Here is an 18,357-nt window from a genome sequence, read left to right on the forward strand (position 1 = left end):
AAGCAAGAGCAACTCTCTCCCCTAAGTACACCATGTTCAGTGCTGAGATTCAGACTGAAAAACCTAAGAGCACACTAAAAACCTGAGGGCTATTCTGAGGATTCATCAGTGTACTGAAACTGGACAATTCCACAAAAGGAACAAAGTAACAAGGAGAAAGAAAAAAAAAAAACAAACACACAAAGCAAGAACAAAAAACCTAAACCCCAAAACAGTAGAGGCTTTATCTGCCCTGATAACAATGTATATCAGCACCCTATAAATCACAGTTCTTTGAACTCAGGTCAACCCCTTCCACTTGGGCAAAGGACAGCCCTGCAGCCAACTGCCCGGGGAGGGCTGCAGGGAACCCATCAACAGCAGCTGTATCCTCCCTTTTTCCAGAGGGAATCCCATGGCAGGGCCCCATGCAAGCTACAGGACCACCAAAGTCTGGAAGATGCTACAGAGGAAGTTTAGGTGAGACAGTAGGAAAAGGTGCTTCAACCAGACGGTGTTGGAGCACAGGAACCAGCTCCCCAGGGAGGCAGTCATGTCATCAAGCCTGACAACATTCAAAAAGCATTTAGACAATGCACTCAGACACATGGCGTATTTTTGGGGGCCGTTCTATGCAGGAACTGGAGCTGTAGTTGATGACATTTGTGTATCCCTTCTAACTGAGGTCATCCTGTGATTCTGTGAAACTCCTGACCCACCTCCTCCAGCAAGTCTGGGGATGCTGACACCCCACACGATTCAACCCCGCTGTTTGCAGCCTCACTGGGTGGTTGAGGGTCCCAGGGTGTCCCATCCACTGGGGTACGGGCTGCGCTTAGAGGGGACAGACACAATTTAGTGATACAGTTATATGGGAAAAGCCAGGAACACTACAGGATAAGTAGTTTCACCCAAAGCACTTCAAAAACCATGTACATGAAGTGCTTGGGGATATGACTTAGTAGAGGACAGGCACGGCCGGGCTTGATGACTTCAAAGGTCTTTCCCTACCTGTTGATCCTATGATTCTATGAAAAGCGAGGGGCAGAGGAGTCCCACCCGCTGGGGTACGGGCTGCTCTTGGAGGGGACGCAGCCCGGGAGAGACAGACGCGATTCAGTGACACAGTTGTAGGGGAAAAGCCAGGAACGCTGCACGATAAGTGGTTTCAGTCAAAGCGCTTCAAAAGACGGGCAGGTAAAGCGTTTAGGGGTACGATTCAATAGCGGACAGATACGGCGAGGCTTGATGATCTCGGAGATCTTCCCCTACCTGGAGACTCTAAAAAGCAAGGCGGGCGACACGGCGGGGAGAGGTCCCCGGGTGTCCCACCCGCTGGGGTAGGGGCTGCGCTCGGAGGGGAAGCGGCCCCGGAGGGACAGACACAACCGAGCGACACACTCGCAGAGGAAGAACCAGGGACGCCGCAGGATCAGCGGTTTCACTCCGAGCCCTCGAGAAGCGAGCCGGGCGGCCCCGGGAGGCGCAGCGGGCGGTACTCACGTATCGGCTCACGAGGGTCCGGAGGAGGCTGCAATCCATGGCGGGCGACGCCGCCGCCGGGCTCCCTCCGCACTCGCCGGTGCCCGCCTCGCTCTCCACATGCAGGGAGCCGCGGTTCGTCCTCCCCCCTCCCCGTCAGTCACCCTGTTCTTATGCCACGCGCTCGCCGTCGCCGCCGACGACACCGCCGCCGCTCCGGCGCGGTGGGACGCGACCCCTCATAGCGCCGCTGCCGTTGCCCTCGCCTCACACAGACTCGCTGCGGAGCCGCCGCCACCCCCCCCCCCCCACTTTCCCAGCACCGCTCTAACCACCCCGCGCGCGCCGCACGGCGCTTTAACCGGCGGGGCGGGGCTGGGAAGGCCGCCCTCGCACCGCCCCCCCACCCACCCCCACGCCCGCTTCCCGCCTCGGCGCACGCGCGCACCCGCGTGCGCTCCTCCCGCCTTTGATCTCGCCGGCCGGACACCCCACCCCCCCCCCCCCCACCCCCGCGCTCTACCCCGGGCAGCGCACGTCACGTGACCCCCCCCCCCGGTCCCTCCCTCAACGCGCATGCGCGCGCCCGCCCGGGCTTTGGCCTCGTCGGGCGGGTCCGCCCGGCCGCGCGTCACGCGCGCGCTTCCCCCACCCGGAAGTTCCCGCCCCACCGCCGGCGTTGAGGTTTAAGGGCTGTCGGCGTGGCGGTTCACGGCTCCTTGGCTGAGGGAGAGCGCGGCGGAGGGGGTGCCCCAAGCCTGCCCAGAGAAGGAAAAGCCTTTAGAAAGTTCCCTCGCCCCCGCGCTTCCACCTGTCCCGGTGCTTCTACGCCGCCACCCCGGGGCAGCAGAGGCGAGGCTGAGGCGGGGCGCCCCGCACGAGGGAAAAGAGGGAGGAGGAACGAGGAACCGCGGAGTGGTTGGAGTTTGGAAGGGATCTTGAAGATCATCCGGTTCCAGCCCCGCTGCCGTGGGCAAGGACACCAGACCAGGCTGCTTAAAGCCTCATCCAACCTGGTCTTGAACACCTCCAGGGATGGGGCAGCCACGGTTTCCCTGGGCAACCTGTGCCAGTGCCTCACCACTCTCATTGTGAAGAAACTCTTAGTAATATCTAATCTACACTTTTCTTCCGATTTCAAGTCATTCTTCCCATCTTATCGCCCCATGCTCTTGGAATAAGGCCCTTCCCAGTTCCTGTAGCCCCTTTCAAGTACTGGAAGGTCGTTATAAGGTCTCCCTGGAGCCTTCTCCAGTCTGATCAACCTCAACTCTCTCAGTTTATCCTCATAGCAGAAGTGCACCAGCCCTCTGATCATCTTCATAGCCCTCCAACCCATTCCAACAGTTCCTTTATATGCTGAGGATTCCAGAAGTGGGCACGATACTCCAGGTGGGGTTTCATAGGAGAGGAATAGATAGGCAGAATCACCTCCCTTGCTCTGCTTCTTTTGATGCAGCCCAGGACGTGGTTGGCTTTCTGGGCTGTGAGTGTGCATTGCTGGCTCATGTCGAGCTTCTTGCCAACCAGCACCTCCAAGTCCGTCTCTGCAGGGCAACTCTCAATCCATTCTCTGTCCAGCCTCTATTGAAACCACATATTGCCCCAATCCAGGTGTAGGACCTTGCACTTGGCCTTGTTGAACCTCATGAGGTTCTCGCAGGTCCATTTCTCCAGCTTGTCCAGGTACCTCTGGGTGACATCTCGCCCTTCTGGTGTGCCAACTGAACCACTCAGCTTGGTGTCATCTGCAGACTTGCTGAGGGTGCACTCGATCTCACTGTCTATATCATTGATGAAAATATTAAACAGAATGGGGAAGGAGAGGAGGCAGAGTAATAGGGAGCGGCTGCCAAGCTTCTCCGAGGAGCTGTGGAGTGGAGGTGCTGGTACCCCACTGGAGCCCAGCCTGGCCCCTGCCCCGCTTTGGCAGCCTGGGCTACTCCGTGCCTCTTGTTAGACTGCAAAGAGGTTTAAATTACAATTACTGGTACGATGGGGCAGGTCAAAATTGTGTTACAAAGGCAAAATCTCCTGCACATATTTGTTTGAGTCCCAGCAAAGGTGGTGTTTGAGATACGCAATAGGGGTGAGGTGCAGGGATGTGTCTGGACAGGGAGCAGGTGGAAGTTCCCCCCTGCTTGTAAAAAGCAGGAAAAGCAGTGAAAGAAATCCCTTTTCTGGAGCCCAAATGTTACAGCCCTAAGAAGTCTAAAAACGGTAGGAATGACTTGGTGTAGATGAAGGGGTAGGCAGAAGTCAGCAAAAAGCTGTGCAAAGAGAAGTAGATAGATTTATTACAGTTTTTTAAAGATACCTAAAAGAACACCTTTAAAGGCCTTTATTTTCCTCAACTCTTGTGGTTTCATACCATTCATACCAAATGACTCACTCGAGTTTGCAGGAATCTTGTAGGTAGTCCCAGTTGATTTGTGTATTACTGTGTACAACTTCATACAAACCTAAGACTTTAAGCTAAATACTTTCTCCAGAAGTAATTGGAACTTACTAGTGTCAGAAAATTCAATATTTTACTACTAATTTTAACAAAAGCAAACCAACCACTTTATATTTATAAAAATCTGTTCCCTTCTTTAGCTATAGTCACATAACCTGTCCTTTATCACTTAGATCATGACCAAAGCTAGGCAGTTTTCACTCCTTTGAAATTTGTGTTGACATGATTAAGTTGTCTGGACAACAAAATCTTCCAAACTAAATAGTACCTGAATTTTTTATACAATTAACATATGCAGGCAAAATGGAGATGACACCATTTGAGATCATCATAAATAACTTAGAGAAAGGACATGTGACTGATTCTTTACAGGTCACCTTTAATTTAGATGCATAGTATATGTTCAGCATTTTTTATTACTGATCAGATTGCAAAATGTATAATGTGCAGTAAGTGCAGTGTGGTCAAGCTGATGTTGCTATTCAAACCCTAAAGTGATGTTGGTCTAAAACACAGTTTTCTTCATCTCAGATACTACTAATGATTTGTATTCATTTTGCAGCACTTCCCATTCTCATGTCCCTGTTTACAGCTGGAGCACTTCTATGATGTGGGATTTTGCACTTACATTTCACTTTCAAGAAATGAAAGGCACAAAGGAGTGAAAGAGCTATGCAATGACAAGATTTTTTCTCAGAATGAGCAATTAACAAAAACCTACTTTCTTATCTGTTTATTTACCTGTGTGCATATCATCACTCTTCAGGGTACTAGTTTATTACAAAAAACTTAAGAGGAACATAAAGTGATGTTGTCAAAATGCACAGATTGTGAGGCTGAATTTGGATATTGTTTTAGTTGTTTTTTTATGATAATTTTCTATCCAGACATTCCATTTTAAGGAATCTGTGAAGTATCCATATTTTGTAGTACTTTAATGAGTTACTCCACTTTTAGGCAAACCTTGTTTAAAGTCTAGTGTCTTTAATGACACTGCTTATTCCCCAGGTTTTGTATTAAAGCAAATCTTCAAATTGTGCTTTTAAAAGTTTTAATTGCTTTTAAGATTTTTCTCTCTTTTAATACTTTCAGTAGTTTCTTTCATCCAAACACTGCAATATATTTTCTATATAGTTGTCATTTCTTGACAGAAGCAGGTGATTATTCCTACAGGTTAAAACCTGCAGTTTCTAACCACTGTTTCAATTAAAGACTAACGGAGAACCTGTGTGAGGTGTCCACACTACTTAGTGCACCGCACAGAGCTTTTCTGAAGAGAAGGAAGTTCATCTGATGAGCCGGTAACAGTTAACAATGGCTCAGTGCTGAGTGTGATCATCATGGGGATATTTCTGAGCTCCTAGCTCTCTCCGCAGCATGGGTAACCAAGACAGGGCTGCAAAAAAAAGTTCCTTGGATCCATAGCCTGCAGCCTACTGGTGGGTGTAGGTCCCACATGGATGCAGAGGCAGGCTGTTTTCTCTAAGGTGAAAAGGAGACGACAGCTTCTGTTCTCACTGACTCTTTTAGTCAAGGACAGGGGGAACAGACACACATGCTGAGATGCATATTTGCCACTTGCAGGCTACTGCTCAAGCCAAGATGAGCAGCATCTTTCTGCCCTTCCCATTGAACTATGCTGCCAAGAGAGAAAAGGATCCCATGCTGGATCCTGGTCACATACTGAGATGAAATCCTAGCCTGGGTTAGTTGTCCTTTACGCCTGTATTTCCACAAAAAGAAAACGTAAATGTGCAGCCCAGAAAAGAGCTCCGCTAGGCCACTGGAAGTTAACACCACAGTACACCCTTGCCGGCTGAGCAGTGTTTGTGAAGAGAGAACTGAACAGCAGATATAAACGCCTTTTTGGAGTGACAAGATCCTCCAGGGTTAGTAAGCAACTGAGCAGGGTGTTTAGGTCATACTTTTGGACTTAGGTACCTCAAATCTGCCTAAGTCAGGCTTAAGATGCCTAAGTCCTTTATTGGATCGAGTTTGAAGTGACTTGCTAAAGGTCACATTGTGACTTAACAGTCGAGCCAAAAGAGGAAGCTGGATATTGTCGGACGTGAATCTTTTCTGCCTATTATGCAATGCTTCACTTTTAAGCATTTTATTAAACTAATCATCTTTCTCTTTGAATATGCTATCACTTTTATTTCACTCTTCATTTCTTGTTTTAAAAATAAATCCCTAAAATTACCTGTGTGCTGTCTCTACCTTGCGTGACCTGGCTGTCTTTTCTAAATTTTTCATCTTTCCTGACCGCAGATTGGACGTCCCGTTCTATTGCTCTCCATTTCTCCTTTCCTGTTCTTACTGAATGATTCTTTCTGATCCGTTACTGGCCTCTCAGCCTACTCCTGCTTGCCCATTTGATTTACCAAATGCTGTAGATCTTACTACTTGCCACAGAATCTCTCATCCCTTCTGATTTACTTACCATATCAGTACCGCTCTGATTGAAACATCCTGCTCATTGTTTAAATAGTATTATACATCAAGGTGAATATGTTAGTGTGCAAAAGATTTACTCTTTTTTACGTACAGCTGTATTTTCTGCTACTTTGCAATCCTTACTGAGTTATTGTTTCATAATTGCACTGAAAATGTCGATAGACTGGTTCAAGGGCGAGCAGCTAACTTCATACTGAATTATCTTCTTGAGGCAGTGATACTCTGTAGTTTAGTCCGACTCAGCTTTGGAACTTGGGAAGGCAGGATTTTAATGTATTATATAGGAGCTAGGCCCCAGTAGAGTTCCACAGTTACCACAGGCACAACAGTGATACAGTATACATTGATATGTAGTAGAAATCTGAGGCCCTGGAGTTGTAGATTTTAAGATGTTTAACACCTGTTTAGATTCCTGTTTCCTATTACGTTGGTGACTATGTACCTCTAGCAGCTATGGCCAAAATGACTAAATATTATACTTTTTGAAAAAGCTGCAAGTGGTAAGAGTTTACTTGGGCATATGTGAGAACAGTGCCAGGAGAGGGAATTAATTGTATGCAGCTCATCTGCTTGAGAAACTGGTGTCTGCTTTGAGTGAAACCACTTTCCCTGCAGTGTTCCTGGCTTTTCCTCCACAGGTATATCACTTAATTGTGTCTATCACTCTTCTATATTTCTATGAAGCTAATCAAAAGAACAACTCCTTCTCTTTCTTGCATCTACACCATGTATTTAAACTAGTTGATTTGTATTAACAAGGGAAATTATTCCCTCAGTCGAACAGATGTTTGTGCTTTGATCTATTGCAAATAGTATTTTCTAAGATCCTTCTGAATACTGTTTGTGAAAAGAGATACCAACACTAATTTTGAAGTCTTTGTTTTATGTTAAAAACATTTCACTGCCTGTTTTTGTGATAGATGTACTTCGTTCAAAGAAGAATGCAATTAACGGTTATTGTGATACTCTGAGGTCTTACCTGCCCAGGACAGTTAACAGATTGAAGGTGAAGCCAAAGTGTGAAGCTAAAGCAAGTGCAATGACCAGCATTCAATTTGCTGCAATGATGATTTTATTCAGAAGCAGAGTGGCCCATAGGGCCCAAAGGGATTAAGTGCTGGAGATGGAAACTACTTCGCTCTTGCTTGACATTCTGTGTCTAGATTTGATTTTTTCCAGAAAGTACATGTGAAAGTGAGACATATTTCTGACTCTCTGATCTCTCTGTTTCTAACCTCTGGCAATACTGCATAGCTTCTCTTATAATCAAAAGGTAAATGCACTGTCATTATGACAAAATGTAATTCCCACATCCTTGTTAACAAAGATGACTTTTGTTATGTAGTTTCTTAACAAAATCCTCTGAAAGAACAGAGTATGGCTTCTAAGTATCCAACGCAGTCAAATAAGTGCATGTTAGTTAAAATAATTTGGCTGCAGTTTTCTGACAGCTCAGGTGATTCTCTGTAATTGCAACCAAGATGTGTTCCTCTGCATTACCTGTGTATGTTTAACAATGAATCACAGGGAAATCTTGGTCATTAGCAGATACATGAAGAGATTCAGTCCCTGGCTGCTACAAAGTAATCCTTTTCATCAGGAAAGGCAGCATTCGGGAAGGTCTTACTAGTGACACATTATGTGGATCATTTTGAAGATTTACCCCATCACTGTGCAACAATGTATTAAACTCATTAAAAGGAAACCTATCCTCCACCAGAGGAAGCTTCTCCTGGGACAAAATTCTGTTGGCTGCTATGGTTACTAATGTGATCTTCCATTTACCTCCTTGTTCACTCACCTGCTTTCCCATTCAAACACCACAAACAAGTACTTTCAGTGATATTTGTTGCTGGAATAGTGACAAACCTCATTAGTGGCAGTCATGCATCATCAAAGAGAAAAAACAAAAGTTAGGAATGAGCAGCAACTAAACAAAAGGAAGGAAAATGCTGGAACCTAGAGGTACTATGAATAATATTCTGTCCTTGCTGCCGTGTGAACTTTGCGTTCTCTTCACTTTAGATTTGCATTAATGTTAGTCTTGCCTTATGTCTCTATTTTACACTTCAGTGCCTCAATCCGGCAATGAACTCTCCATAGTCAGACTCCTGTGACTGTAGAGCTGAGTGCAGTATCAAGATCATGATGAGGAAAGTACTGTGGTTTATTTTTGGTATCTTAAAGGGACAGAACATTATTTTGCTATTTCGTTTTGTATTTGGTAGCTCTTCACAGGTCTGGTTTCCTCCTTTACATACATTTTCTTCACCTTTTTCATTGTTCTGATCAACCTGTCTAACTGTATAATGGTTCTACACTATGAAACTGTCAAATTCCAAATAAATTGTATGTTTTGGGGCAGCTTTCCCCCACCTCCCAAATATCAAGAAAAAAAGAGATTTTTTTTTTTAAAGCACATGAAAATTCCTGTATTATTCTATGATAATAACCAGATGGACTAATTAGTGCAACTAGTATTCTATATAACATACTTCCAGGTGAGGAAATAGTTTTTGACAATAATTTCTACAAATAAAAACAAGCAGCGGATCCTCAAAAAGGATAGTAAATAAAAAGGATATCACTTTCTGGCTACTTTAATGTCATCTGTAAAATTGCTTTTGTTCTAATGTAGCATTCAATCGAAGCTGGAGGAAATCTTTTAGTGGTTTGTTCTTTCCCACCAAATAAGGCACTAATTATAGCAGTATCAGCATTCTGGGCTTCAAAAAAGCTGTGGTTCGGATTTCTCAATAATATCTGCTTTTTCTCCTGACTGCATTCAATTTGTTTTAGAACTGTTTATTAAGGAAGCATGAGTAGTTACAAATCAATACATAAAGTACCAGAAATATTAAACACTACAAAAATGAACCTTTTGCTTAAATGATGCACTGATCACAGTCATCAGATTTTCCGATTTGAAAGTTACAGCCAGTTGGAGGACAAATTCCTGACAAAGGGACGCAGCACTGCAGTCTAGGGCAATCTGAGTTGTCCCACAGAGAATGGCCTGTGTACCTTTACATCGTTGTGCTCTTTCCTTCTCTCATGGTTATTCTTAGATGCTGCATTGTCACGTGCTAGGAGTGGACACAGCAAGGGTGGAGTGTTGGTGGGAGGAGGGTATCTGGAAGGAGGTCCTTTCTTTACCCTTCCAAGGCTCCTAATGACCCCCCACAGGCAGCAGAAATGGGACAGGACTGATACAGTCCATATTATTTTTTTTCCCATAGGTAAATCCTACCTGACAGTGACAGACCACACCTCTATCACTTCCCTTTTCTAAAAGACATCAGCATTTTCTCTCAGATTACCAAAGATACCATTGCTCTAATAAATGTTTTCAAAATAATTTTTGAAATTATAATATTAATGCTCTGTATAGAGCTTTTGATATCCATGCAGCAAGTATTAATCCTGCTGCTACAGCCACAGTGTATTCAAATGAGAAGAGATTCTTTAAGGTGTCCTATGCTTTCCCTTGCTGCAGCTATGTCTGGGTGATCTTGAGCACTGCAGAGACCTGACATGAAGATCATTGTGTGGACTGTCTTGCTGTGAGAATGTGGTGAAGACTTAGCATTGTGTAGACAGGCTCAATGAAGTGTATGAGATCCCTGAACCTTTCAGCCATGACAACATTCAATACCATCACGTCACTTGCTGTGTATTACAGCTACAGCCATTGCTTTTTTTTTTTTCATGTAGGAGTTTGCTTGTAATTGCAGTAAAGTTGCTGTTTGCTCCAAATTGTCATTTGTATATTATCAGATATACTTTTAGTTAAGTAAGCAATAATTCCGAGAACATTTCCACCTGATGGAGATGCACTAGCACAAACCTTTACATCCTTACAAAAGGCCTTGTAAAAATAAAATTTTGTGGTTGCATAAAAAGACAAAAATAAAAATTGTATTGGCATTTTCATTGCCTTATCTTTTCTCTCCACGGTATGGCCTGTTAGCTTGTAAAGTATTGCTATATTGTATAATTACAGAAGTTTGAATTCTGTGTTCTCCTATAATATTCCACTCATTTAAATCATGTGGAAGGGAGCAGGAAAGTGAGCCAGGCTGGTGCAGAGGCTGGTATTTTCTGTAAACAGAAGTATTAACTGGCAAATCTAGGAAGCGACAGAGATCTCCTGGTCATTTCACAGATTTTATAAGCAAGTGGAAATTTGTGTAGCTCGCTGAGAGTGCAGAGGTGGATTTGTATGACTATGACACTGGCTTGCTCCCACACAGTGCGTGTGCTTTTATTGTACTGGAAGTTTGTGGGTTTTTTCCACGTCTTATTTTATTTCACATAATGGGTGGATGTATTCCATGCTAATTAGAAAAGAATTAATAAGCCATGGTGACATGTTATGGTATTTCTCAAAGCTGTCAGTTCTGAAAGCAGGAAGCCCATTTGACATATGACTGATTAGGAAGGAGAGTCCATAGACAACGTCTCCACCATGTGAGAAGCCTGGCGAGATACAGATTTTATGAAGAGGCTGCATTTCTCAAAGCACCAGTTTCTTCTGAGTTGTCAGGTCTATGCAGATTAAGATGACTAGTTCTGAGGAAGCTCATGTTTCTGTGTAACTGATCCTAAGGTCTGGTTAGGCAAATGAAAGCTTTTCCTTATTTTTTGATTATGCTCACTTTGTGTGGGACTTCTGCTTGCTGGAATGGGTAGTCCTGGCAAGGGCAATAAGATGGTTAAGATCCCATCCGTGGGTGAAAGTCTCTGCTGGACCCAGGCTGAAGCTGCTGAAAGGGGATTTGACCTCCTAGTGTCCAGAAATGAGGAGGGGGGAAAGATGCTTAGCTAGGAAGTATTCCAGGGAGCTGACGCTTAATAGCAGTGAACTAGTAGTGGAGGTAGGTAATAGGACAAGAAATCATTTAAAAGGGATGTGTCTGGGAGGTAATCTAAGTACTATGAATAAGTGCTACCAACAGTATTTGATGCTCTACAAATAGGCACAAATACTCAGGCAGTCCTGCAGCAGTCAGTCAGCATTGACTGATTGTAAGACAGCTACTCTTGCTTTGCCCTGTTTTGCTTCTAGTGCTTCTGCAAAGCTGGCTCATGTTGGAAGGGAAGAAGTTTGACAAGTATATGATTTGTATCCTCCATGATTAGTGCTTTAACGTCCTCAGGTGAAAGGAGAGAATACAAACTGTCTTACTTCTTGAGTGTGCCTCTTTCTTTTCCTTCCCAAAATAGTTGTTTACTGGCAGTTTACTGCCTCAGATTAGGCCACCATTACAGATGGTCTTCAGTGTTACTGCAGGAAGATGAACATAGCTGAACTTTCATATAAATGGAGATACAGCTGTGATCTGAACCCATGAAAGTATGAATGCTGTCCTGGATAGCACAGGCCTGCCCTGGCACAGCTGAACTGGGAAGCATGTGTGCATGTGTGACATTTCTAGAACTAATCATCCTGGCAGAATGAGTCACATAATGGGTGTTGATTTATAACTGAATGTAGGAGGATTTGTTCATGTTTCAACTGCTGGTGAAATTTAATTCTATCAATTAGCAATCGCTTTGGCTCCTCTATACTGAGAAGTACATGAGCAAAGAGCAATCTCAAATATGGCAGAATTTTAAATTTCTGCCTTGGTTTTCCATATTGCTTGGAGAAGGGAGTAAGGGAAATGTCAGTTTGTTCCTGTCTTCCCTGCTGTGCCCTTTCTCCCCCTTTGAGAGGAGGAAGTGGCTCAGGCTACTCATCAAAGACAAGGTATTAAGGGAAGAATCCAGTAGTGGGAGAAGTGATTTACGAAGGTCTCAATGCATTAAGGTCATGAGTCAGGGATTCCTTCCTTGAAATATTTAGCCCCGAGGCTCCCTTCCCCTCTTTGCCTGCTACTGTGTAGCCCATTGACGTCAGTGGGCTGGCATGGGTGTAACTGAAATGAATTTGCCCGTAACATTCAGCACATGTTATCAATTTGAATACCTTCTTGGATTTCTGAGGAGCTGTTTCAAGGATGAAGGGGGGTGGTGGTAGAGACAGAAAAAAAGCCTTATGGAAAAAAATTGACCAAGACTTGGGTAACTGCTAGCCAGAAGGAAGAGAGTCGAGGAGAAGGGAGGATATGGAACAAAGGAGGAATGGGTATTTGTTAGCTCTTTATTTTATCAAATGATTCCTGACATAATTATTTATAAATGTGTACACAGCCACATGCATACAAACTCCTTTTTTTCTGCTTAACATGTTGATTACTGTGAGGCTCTTTAGTACTAGTCACCATATGTACACACAGTGATACAAAATCATGGCACCTTTCTAATAATGCATAATCCAGTAGCTAATGCATTACATATATGTATATATAGCATATACATAGGACAATGTGATGCATATACATATGCATTATGCTATTAAAAAAAAGAAGAGCTTGTTGCTAAAAAGAGAATTGTAACACAGTGGTTGCTGAAACTGTATTACTACATTATACCACGTATCCCTTAAGTGTTAGTGTTATGGGACATATAAGCTAATTTTAGACAAGAAGCAGCATATGTTGTCTCAGTTCCATGACTAGACTGCTGCCAGTACCCATGGTAGTGAGCATAAAGAGAATTTGGATGGCGCTATTACAGCTCTGTAGTTCATAAACAAGCTCTTAATGGCACTGAAACCCTGGATAATAAAAGCATTTGTTAAATCATAGTACTTTCTATTCAGTCTCAGCAGGCAAAAGAAGGCTGTGGGAATACTATGTTACACTCAGAAAATTTTAAAAAGCAAACAAACAAAATTTTATCCCATGTCTGTGCGTCTGCTAGCATCAGCAGGACATATTTAGCAGTGTTTGTACAGAAAGAAAACTGGTAATTGAACTTCAGCAAGAGTCAGTCAAGTACTGTGATGGGATTTTTTTTTCCCAAGAAGCATGGTTTGGCATTTTTACTGCATGAAATTGGAAACTGCTAGAAATACGTCTAATGAGTTGGTTTATTCTTGTGTCTATCATATAAACACAGTACTGTATCAATAACTACTGAATAATGCAAGAAAATAACATTTAGTAATAAAACTATGGTCATTTTCAAATGTCTAAAGAAGTATTAAGGTGCTGCATATGCCTATAATGTTATACAAAGGCACTAGAAAGCCTACTCTAGAAGCCTAGAAGCCCAGATTTTTATTTTATATTAATTAGTGGAAAAGGATAGTGAAAATCAGATAGCATGAGACCACCCTACTTTTATTACACTTCTAAAGATACTTTTATTCCATATACACAAGCATTATTATTGAAATAGAATCTTTTGCAGCTTTTACTTAAGTATTATTTTCACCGAGAAAAGCTTAACTCTGCTTTCTTTTTGCCCAGCATTTTTCCTCCTTTTCTGATACAATGATACTCTTCTGCATAATGCCATGCACTATATACAATTTCCACATGTTCCAGAAACTACTGACAAAACCTAACATGTAGCCTCCTAAGCTTGTCAGGAAAAGACGAAGACAATGAACCATCCTCCATGACTCATGTAAAAAAAAAAAATATTGCTGAGGGAATACCTTTTCATTTTTTTCAATAAGTTTGCATGTTATTCTCTCTATATTGATAGGTTGCCAAGGCATTTTTATTAAAAGCTAGAAAATTTGGTGTGGCTTCCTCTCAGATCTCAGTGGATTGTGCCTACATCTGATGTAGGCATATATGAAGCAACTGATTTATTGTGCTGGAGTTTTTTGTGCTTGACATTTATGTCTTAAAATCAAAACAGCATGGAATTGCACAGCACTTCATTGTAAACAGAGTTATGTCCCTGCAGGCTTCAGTTACTTAATGGTAAGGGGCAAATAGTTGTAAAGTAGTATAATGGCACTGTTCTCATATGTGGCATTTAAAACTCTGGAGATGTATTGTTTCTTACAGGTAGATATCAACAATATTGTAATCTGATGTCATTCACACTCAAAGTACTTTTTTGCTATCCGTTCCATGGCAGGTTTCAGCATCACTCTGACAAGGGTGAGCTAAGAGTCTCCAGCTGTAGCAGCTGCAGAATATGTTGAATATTGTGATACATTCTTTTTTAGCTTCCACTCAACAGGTGAAGAAGGTCTTAGTCTGTCCCAATCTACAGTGGTAAACTGAAATGGAAGGGAAAGGGGACAGGGACAAAGGGGCAATCAGATAACTCAAAATGGCTTGACTTCCCTAAATCTGTCCAGTAGAAGTAATCTTTTGTGTTAGTGTAATTATCTGAATCGTTGGGTAACAAGAAAAGAAACTTCAGAAATGCTTCAAAAAAACATTTCGGTTCTATTTGTGAAAAAGGATTATGAACAAAACTCTGTCTTTGCAGTAGAAAAAGGAATGGAGTGACTTTCTAGGATGCTCTTAGTTTGAGATCATAGCCCCCAAGAAGCATTAGAGAGCCAGGAATATTAGCTTAATGAAACTTGAAAGGACTTGGCCAAATTTACAGAATCACTTACTGAAAGTAGATCTCTGATGGAAGGAATCACTAAGAAGGTGAAACAGTCTTCTGGCATCTAGTAGGCACTACAGTCCCCAGAAAATTTTTTCTTTGTGCTAATATGATCCATAGGTTGTCAAAAGATTTGATACTGGAGGCTAGAAAATCTGATGCTTGTTGTGTTGGTCCTTATGTGACAGGCAGAGGGCAAACACAAATTGAAAATGCATGTATATATTAGGGCCAATAGAAAGAGAAAGAGTAAGCTCTGTAATAGTATTCTAGGAAAACAAATGGCATTTTATTAATCCTGCATGATGTTGCTGGTGCAGAAAGATCACTGGAAAATGCTACCATGCTTTGCCCAGAACGAATACGATAGTCCTGTTTAGAAAAGACAGGTGTAATGATAAGCAGTTAAACAGCATATCGACTGCCAGCTAAGAATCTTTTAGCATACAGTTAAAAGACAAACAAAATTGCCTTGCTTTTACAAGATTTTACCTTGCTGCTGGGAATGGTTGTCTTCCAGATGAAATATATTTAAAAAGTAGTTGTTCTACATAAGAATGTAGTGAATATATAAGTGCAAAGGAGAGTCAGTTAATGTATGTTTAGAAAACATACACTTTACTGGGACATCTCATTTAAACTATTTATCATCTAAAATAGTTGGACCAGATGATCCTTGAGGTCCCTTCCAATCTGACATTCTATGGTTCTATGCTTATTTCTGCTCATCTTTGTCAGTGATTCCATTGTTTTGGAAATATATGCATCCAGTGTTGCTTCTGTTTCTGCAGATTTGAGCAGATATAAAGATGCAACTTTCACATATTCTGTATTCCATAATACACTAGTTACCAAGGTTCAAGAAAAGATTATTAGGGGAGAGTTTACTTCAAGATGGCTTGTTTTGTCACGTCTCATGTTGAGTACATGAATCCAGATGCACCACCCCACAAATTTTGACTGTGTCTCATGTACATGGTTTGATTTCAACTATGATTGACTAAAATTTGATCACTGAATTGAGTTCAGAAATTTATGCTTGTTTGGCCAAACTACAGCTTAGTGAAACCCATATAAAAATGCGCTGGTACTGCCTAGAAAATAAGAGCATATTCACTGCTCTGCATACTATTATGCATTTCCTTTAATTTTTTTGGCTGTAATTTAAACTTTTGTGACCTTTCCACATCATTCCTCTCTCAGTTGAGTGTGATTTTGTATGTTTATTGTACAGGACAGAGACACTTCAAGAAACTCAGGGAAAAAATCCTTGTGTGTAATTTCAAGCAGATTTGTATATCTGTTTGCACTTTGGCTTAAACAAGTAACGTTTTAATGAGTATTCTTTACCATAACTAAATACACCTAGTTTTCATAAAGAAAAACAAGAGAGCTACTAATGGAATTACTAACTTTGTTGTGAGTTAATGCTCATCCAGTGCACTGTTGGTCTACATTGATAGGGAGGTAAATGGATTATCTGCTAAGAAAGCTGATTATGTTGCCCAGGCCCCTAGGGGTCTGAGCAAGTGGAAGGTCTGAAAGATGTAGGGAAAATGTAGGGATTGACAGGCTGAGAGAGTTGGGTTTGTTCAGCCTGGAGAAGAGAAGGCTCTAAGGAGATCTTATAGCAACCTTCCAGTACCTGAAAGAGGCCTACAGAAAAGCTAGAGAGGGACTATTCATAAAGGCTTGTGGTGATAGGACGAGGGGCAATGGGTATAAACTGGAGAGGGGCAGATTTAGACTAGACATAAGGAAGAATTTCTTCACTATGAGGGTGATCAGGCACTGGCACAGGTTGCCCAGGGAAGCTGTGGCTGCCCCATCCCTGGAGGTGTTCAAGGCCAGGTTGGATGGGGCCTTGGGCAGCCTGGGCTGGTAGGAGGTGTCCCTGCCCATGGCAGGGGTGTTGGAACTAGATGATCTTTATGGCCCCTTCCAACCCTAACTATTCTGTGATTCTATGATTCTGTGTAGACCAGAAAGATCCCCATGTGGGAAGATACCTATGATCTATGCAAAACCTTCATTACTTTAAAATTTGATTTTCTCACACCTACTTCCTTTCCCACCATGCTTCATTGCTTATAAATGCTGAAGATGATGTGTACTGCTGTCTTATCTTCAAGTGAAAAGCAAACAGGAGGAAACAAATACATGTAAGAAAGGCTGAAGTCGCTGAGGTTGAGCATGGGACAGAGCAGCCTGGAGCCCAGACAGAGAGAAGGAAAACCATGGACTGTAGCCAGTGAAGGCTACAGGAAACCAGGAGAGGTCAGATTTGTCAATAGCCTGGTAGCTGTGAGAGTCAGTGTCCTGTTTTCTTGAGCTCTATCTTCTCTCACAGGCAGTTGGGAAAAGAATAATTCTGTGAAGTATTGCCTAAAAAAGCAGGACTAGGAAGTGCTATTCACAGCAAGGCTCAACCATTACACAGAAAGAAATACAGCACACCTTCACATGCTAATTCAGTTAAAGCCCTGCTGAAGGAATTCCAAAAGCCAGTCAGGCCAGACACTCCAAGCGCAAAGAAGAAGAGGAGGTCTGATATGTTTATATCCTAACCATTGCCCTGCTGTGACAGATAGACTTTAGTCTGTCAGTTCGTATCTTGTTAAAATATTAAAAAAAATCAAGTTCTGTTGCTTCAAAGGCAGAATGAGCTTGATACTCTCTGATATGTCATGCCAGAATAGCTGACATGCAAATCAGGATCCTAAACATTTGCTCTTTTATGCCCAGGTGCAGGCAAGATCAAAGAAGCCCCTAAACCCTTTGATTTTATTGAGGGGAGACTGGGAAATTTATCCAGAGCTTCTTGAAGGGCAGAGAGGACCCACAGTAGAGATGGGCAAGAATGTTATAAGGTGCAAAAAGTGCAGTGATTAAGAAAATGGAGACACCTTTATCTCCTCACTCAAATGATATCCATGATTCAACATTGCATTATTGAAATTCCAAAGAATCTTTGATTGACATCTTTGATATGGTGATAAGGTATCTCACAACTTCAAAATTACTCAGAGTACAAAGGACAGGAATATGAGGGTCTTTGGATGCCATAGGCTCTTTCTTTTGGTTGATATTAGATTTCTGAGGATTAGAATACTAAGTCTGAAAGTTGCCCAGAAGACTGTTTTTTTAATTGATGGATGACCAAGAGAAAGACATAGGGAAGCAAAATAAATGTTTTTGTGTTATAAATTATCCAGATTTTTAACCACCTACTCAGTTGTTATGGAGCACAGAATAGGTATATTTTGCTTACTGTTTCTTCTAAACTAACAAAATTTTCAGTCTTATAATAAGCATTCTTTTTAGCAAACAATTTAAATCATATTCTTGTGTTTTGAATTTACAAGTAGAACAGTTTCGGGGTGAAAAAGCACTGAATTTCTCGAGGGGTGAAACAGCATTGATTTTCTAACAGGGTTACACCTTAAATCCCTAAATCTTAAAACCTTTGATGCCAAACCTTGGTGCCTCCCACTTGTCATTAGACAAGAAAG

The 18,357-nt window shown here is 42.3% G+C and overlaps 1 protein-coding gene across 10 annotated transcripts in view; it reads right to left on the bottom strand.

Annotated features, from left to right (window-relative positions):
- The window catches only part of ATP11A (ATPase phospholipid transporting 11A), a 117,651-nt gene extending 116,061 nt beyond the window's left edge, over positions 1-1,590 (bottom strand). For 7 of the 10 annotated variants that reach the window (XM_069877891.1, XM_069877882.1, XM_069877924.1 and 4 more), the window contains exon 1: positions 1,483-1,590. In XM_069877891.1, the coding sequence (XP_069733992.1) occupies positions 1,483-1,521 (39 nt within the window). In that variant the 5' untranslated portion in view covers positions 1,522-1,590. The remainder of the gene's footprint in view (positions 1-1,482) is intronic. The other 3 variants (XR_011339190.1, XM_069877873.1, XM_069877862.1) reach the window with 1 other exon arrangement.
- Between the last annotated feature and the right edge of the window lie 16,767 nt (positions 1,591-18,357).

The sequence above is a fragment of the Phaenicophaeus curvirostris genome, chromosome 1 (genome assembly GCF_032191515.1).
Source record: "Phaenicophaeus curvirostris isolate KB17595 chromosome 1, BPBGC_Pcur_1.0, whole genome shotgun sequence".
Lineage (NCBI taxonomy): Eukaryota > Metazoa > Chordata > Aves > Cuculiformes > Cuculidae > Phaenicophaeus > Phaenicophaeus curvirostris.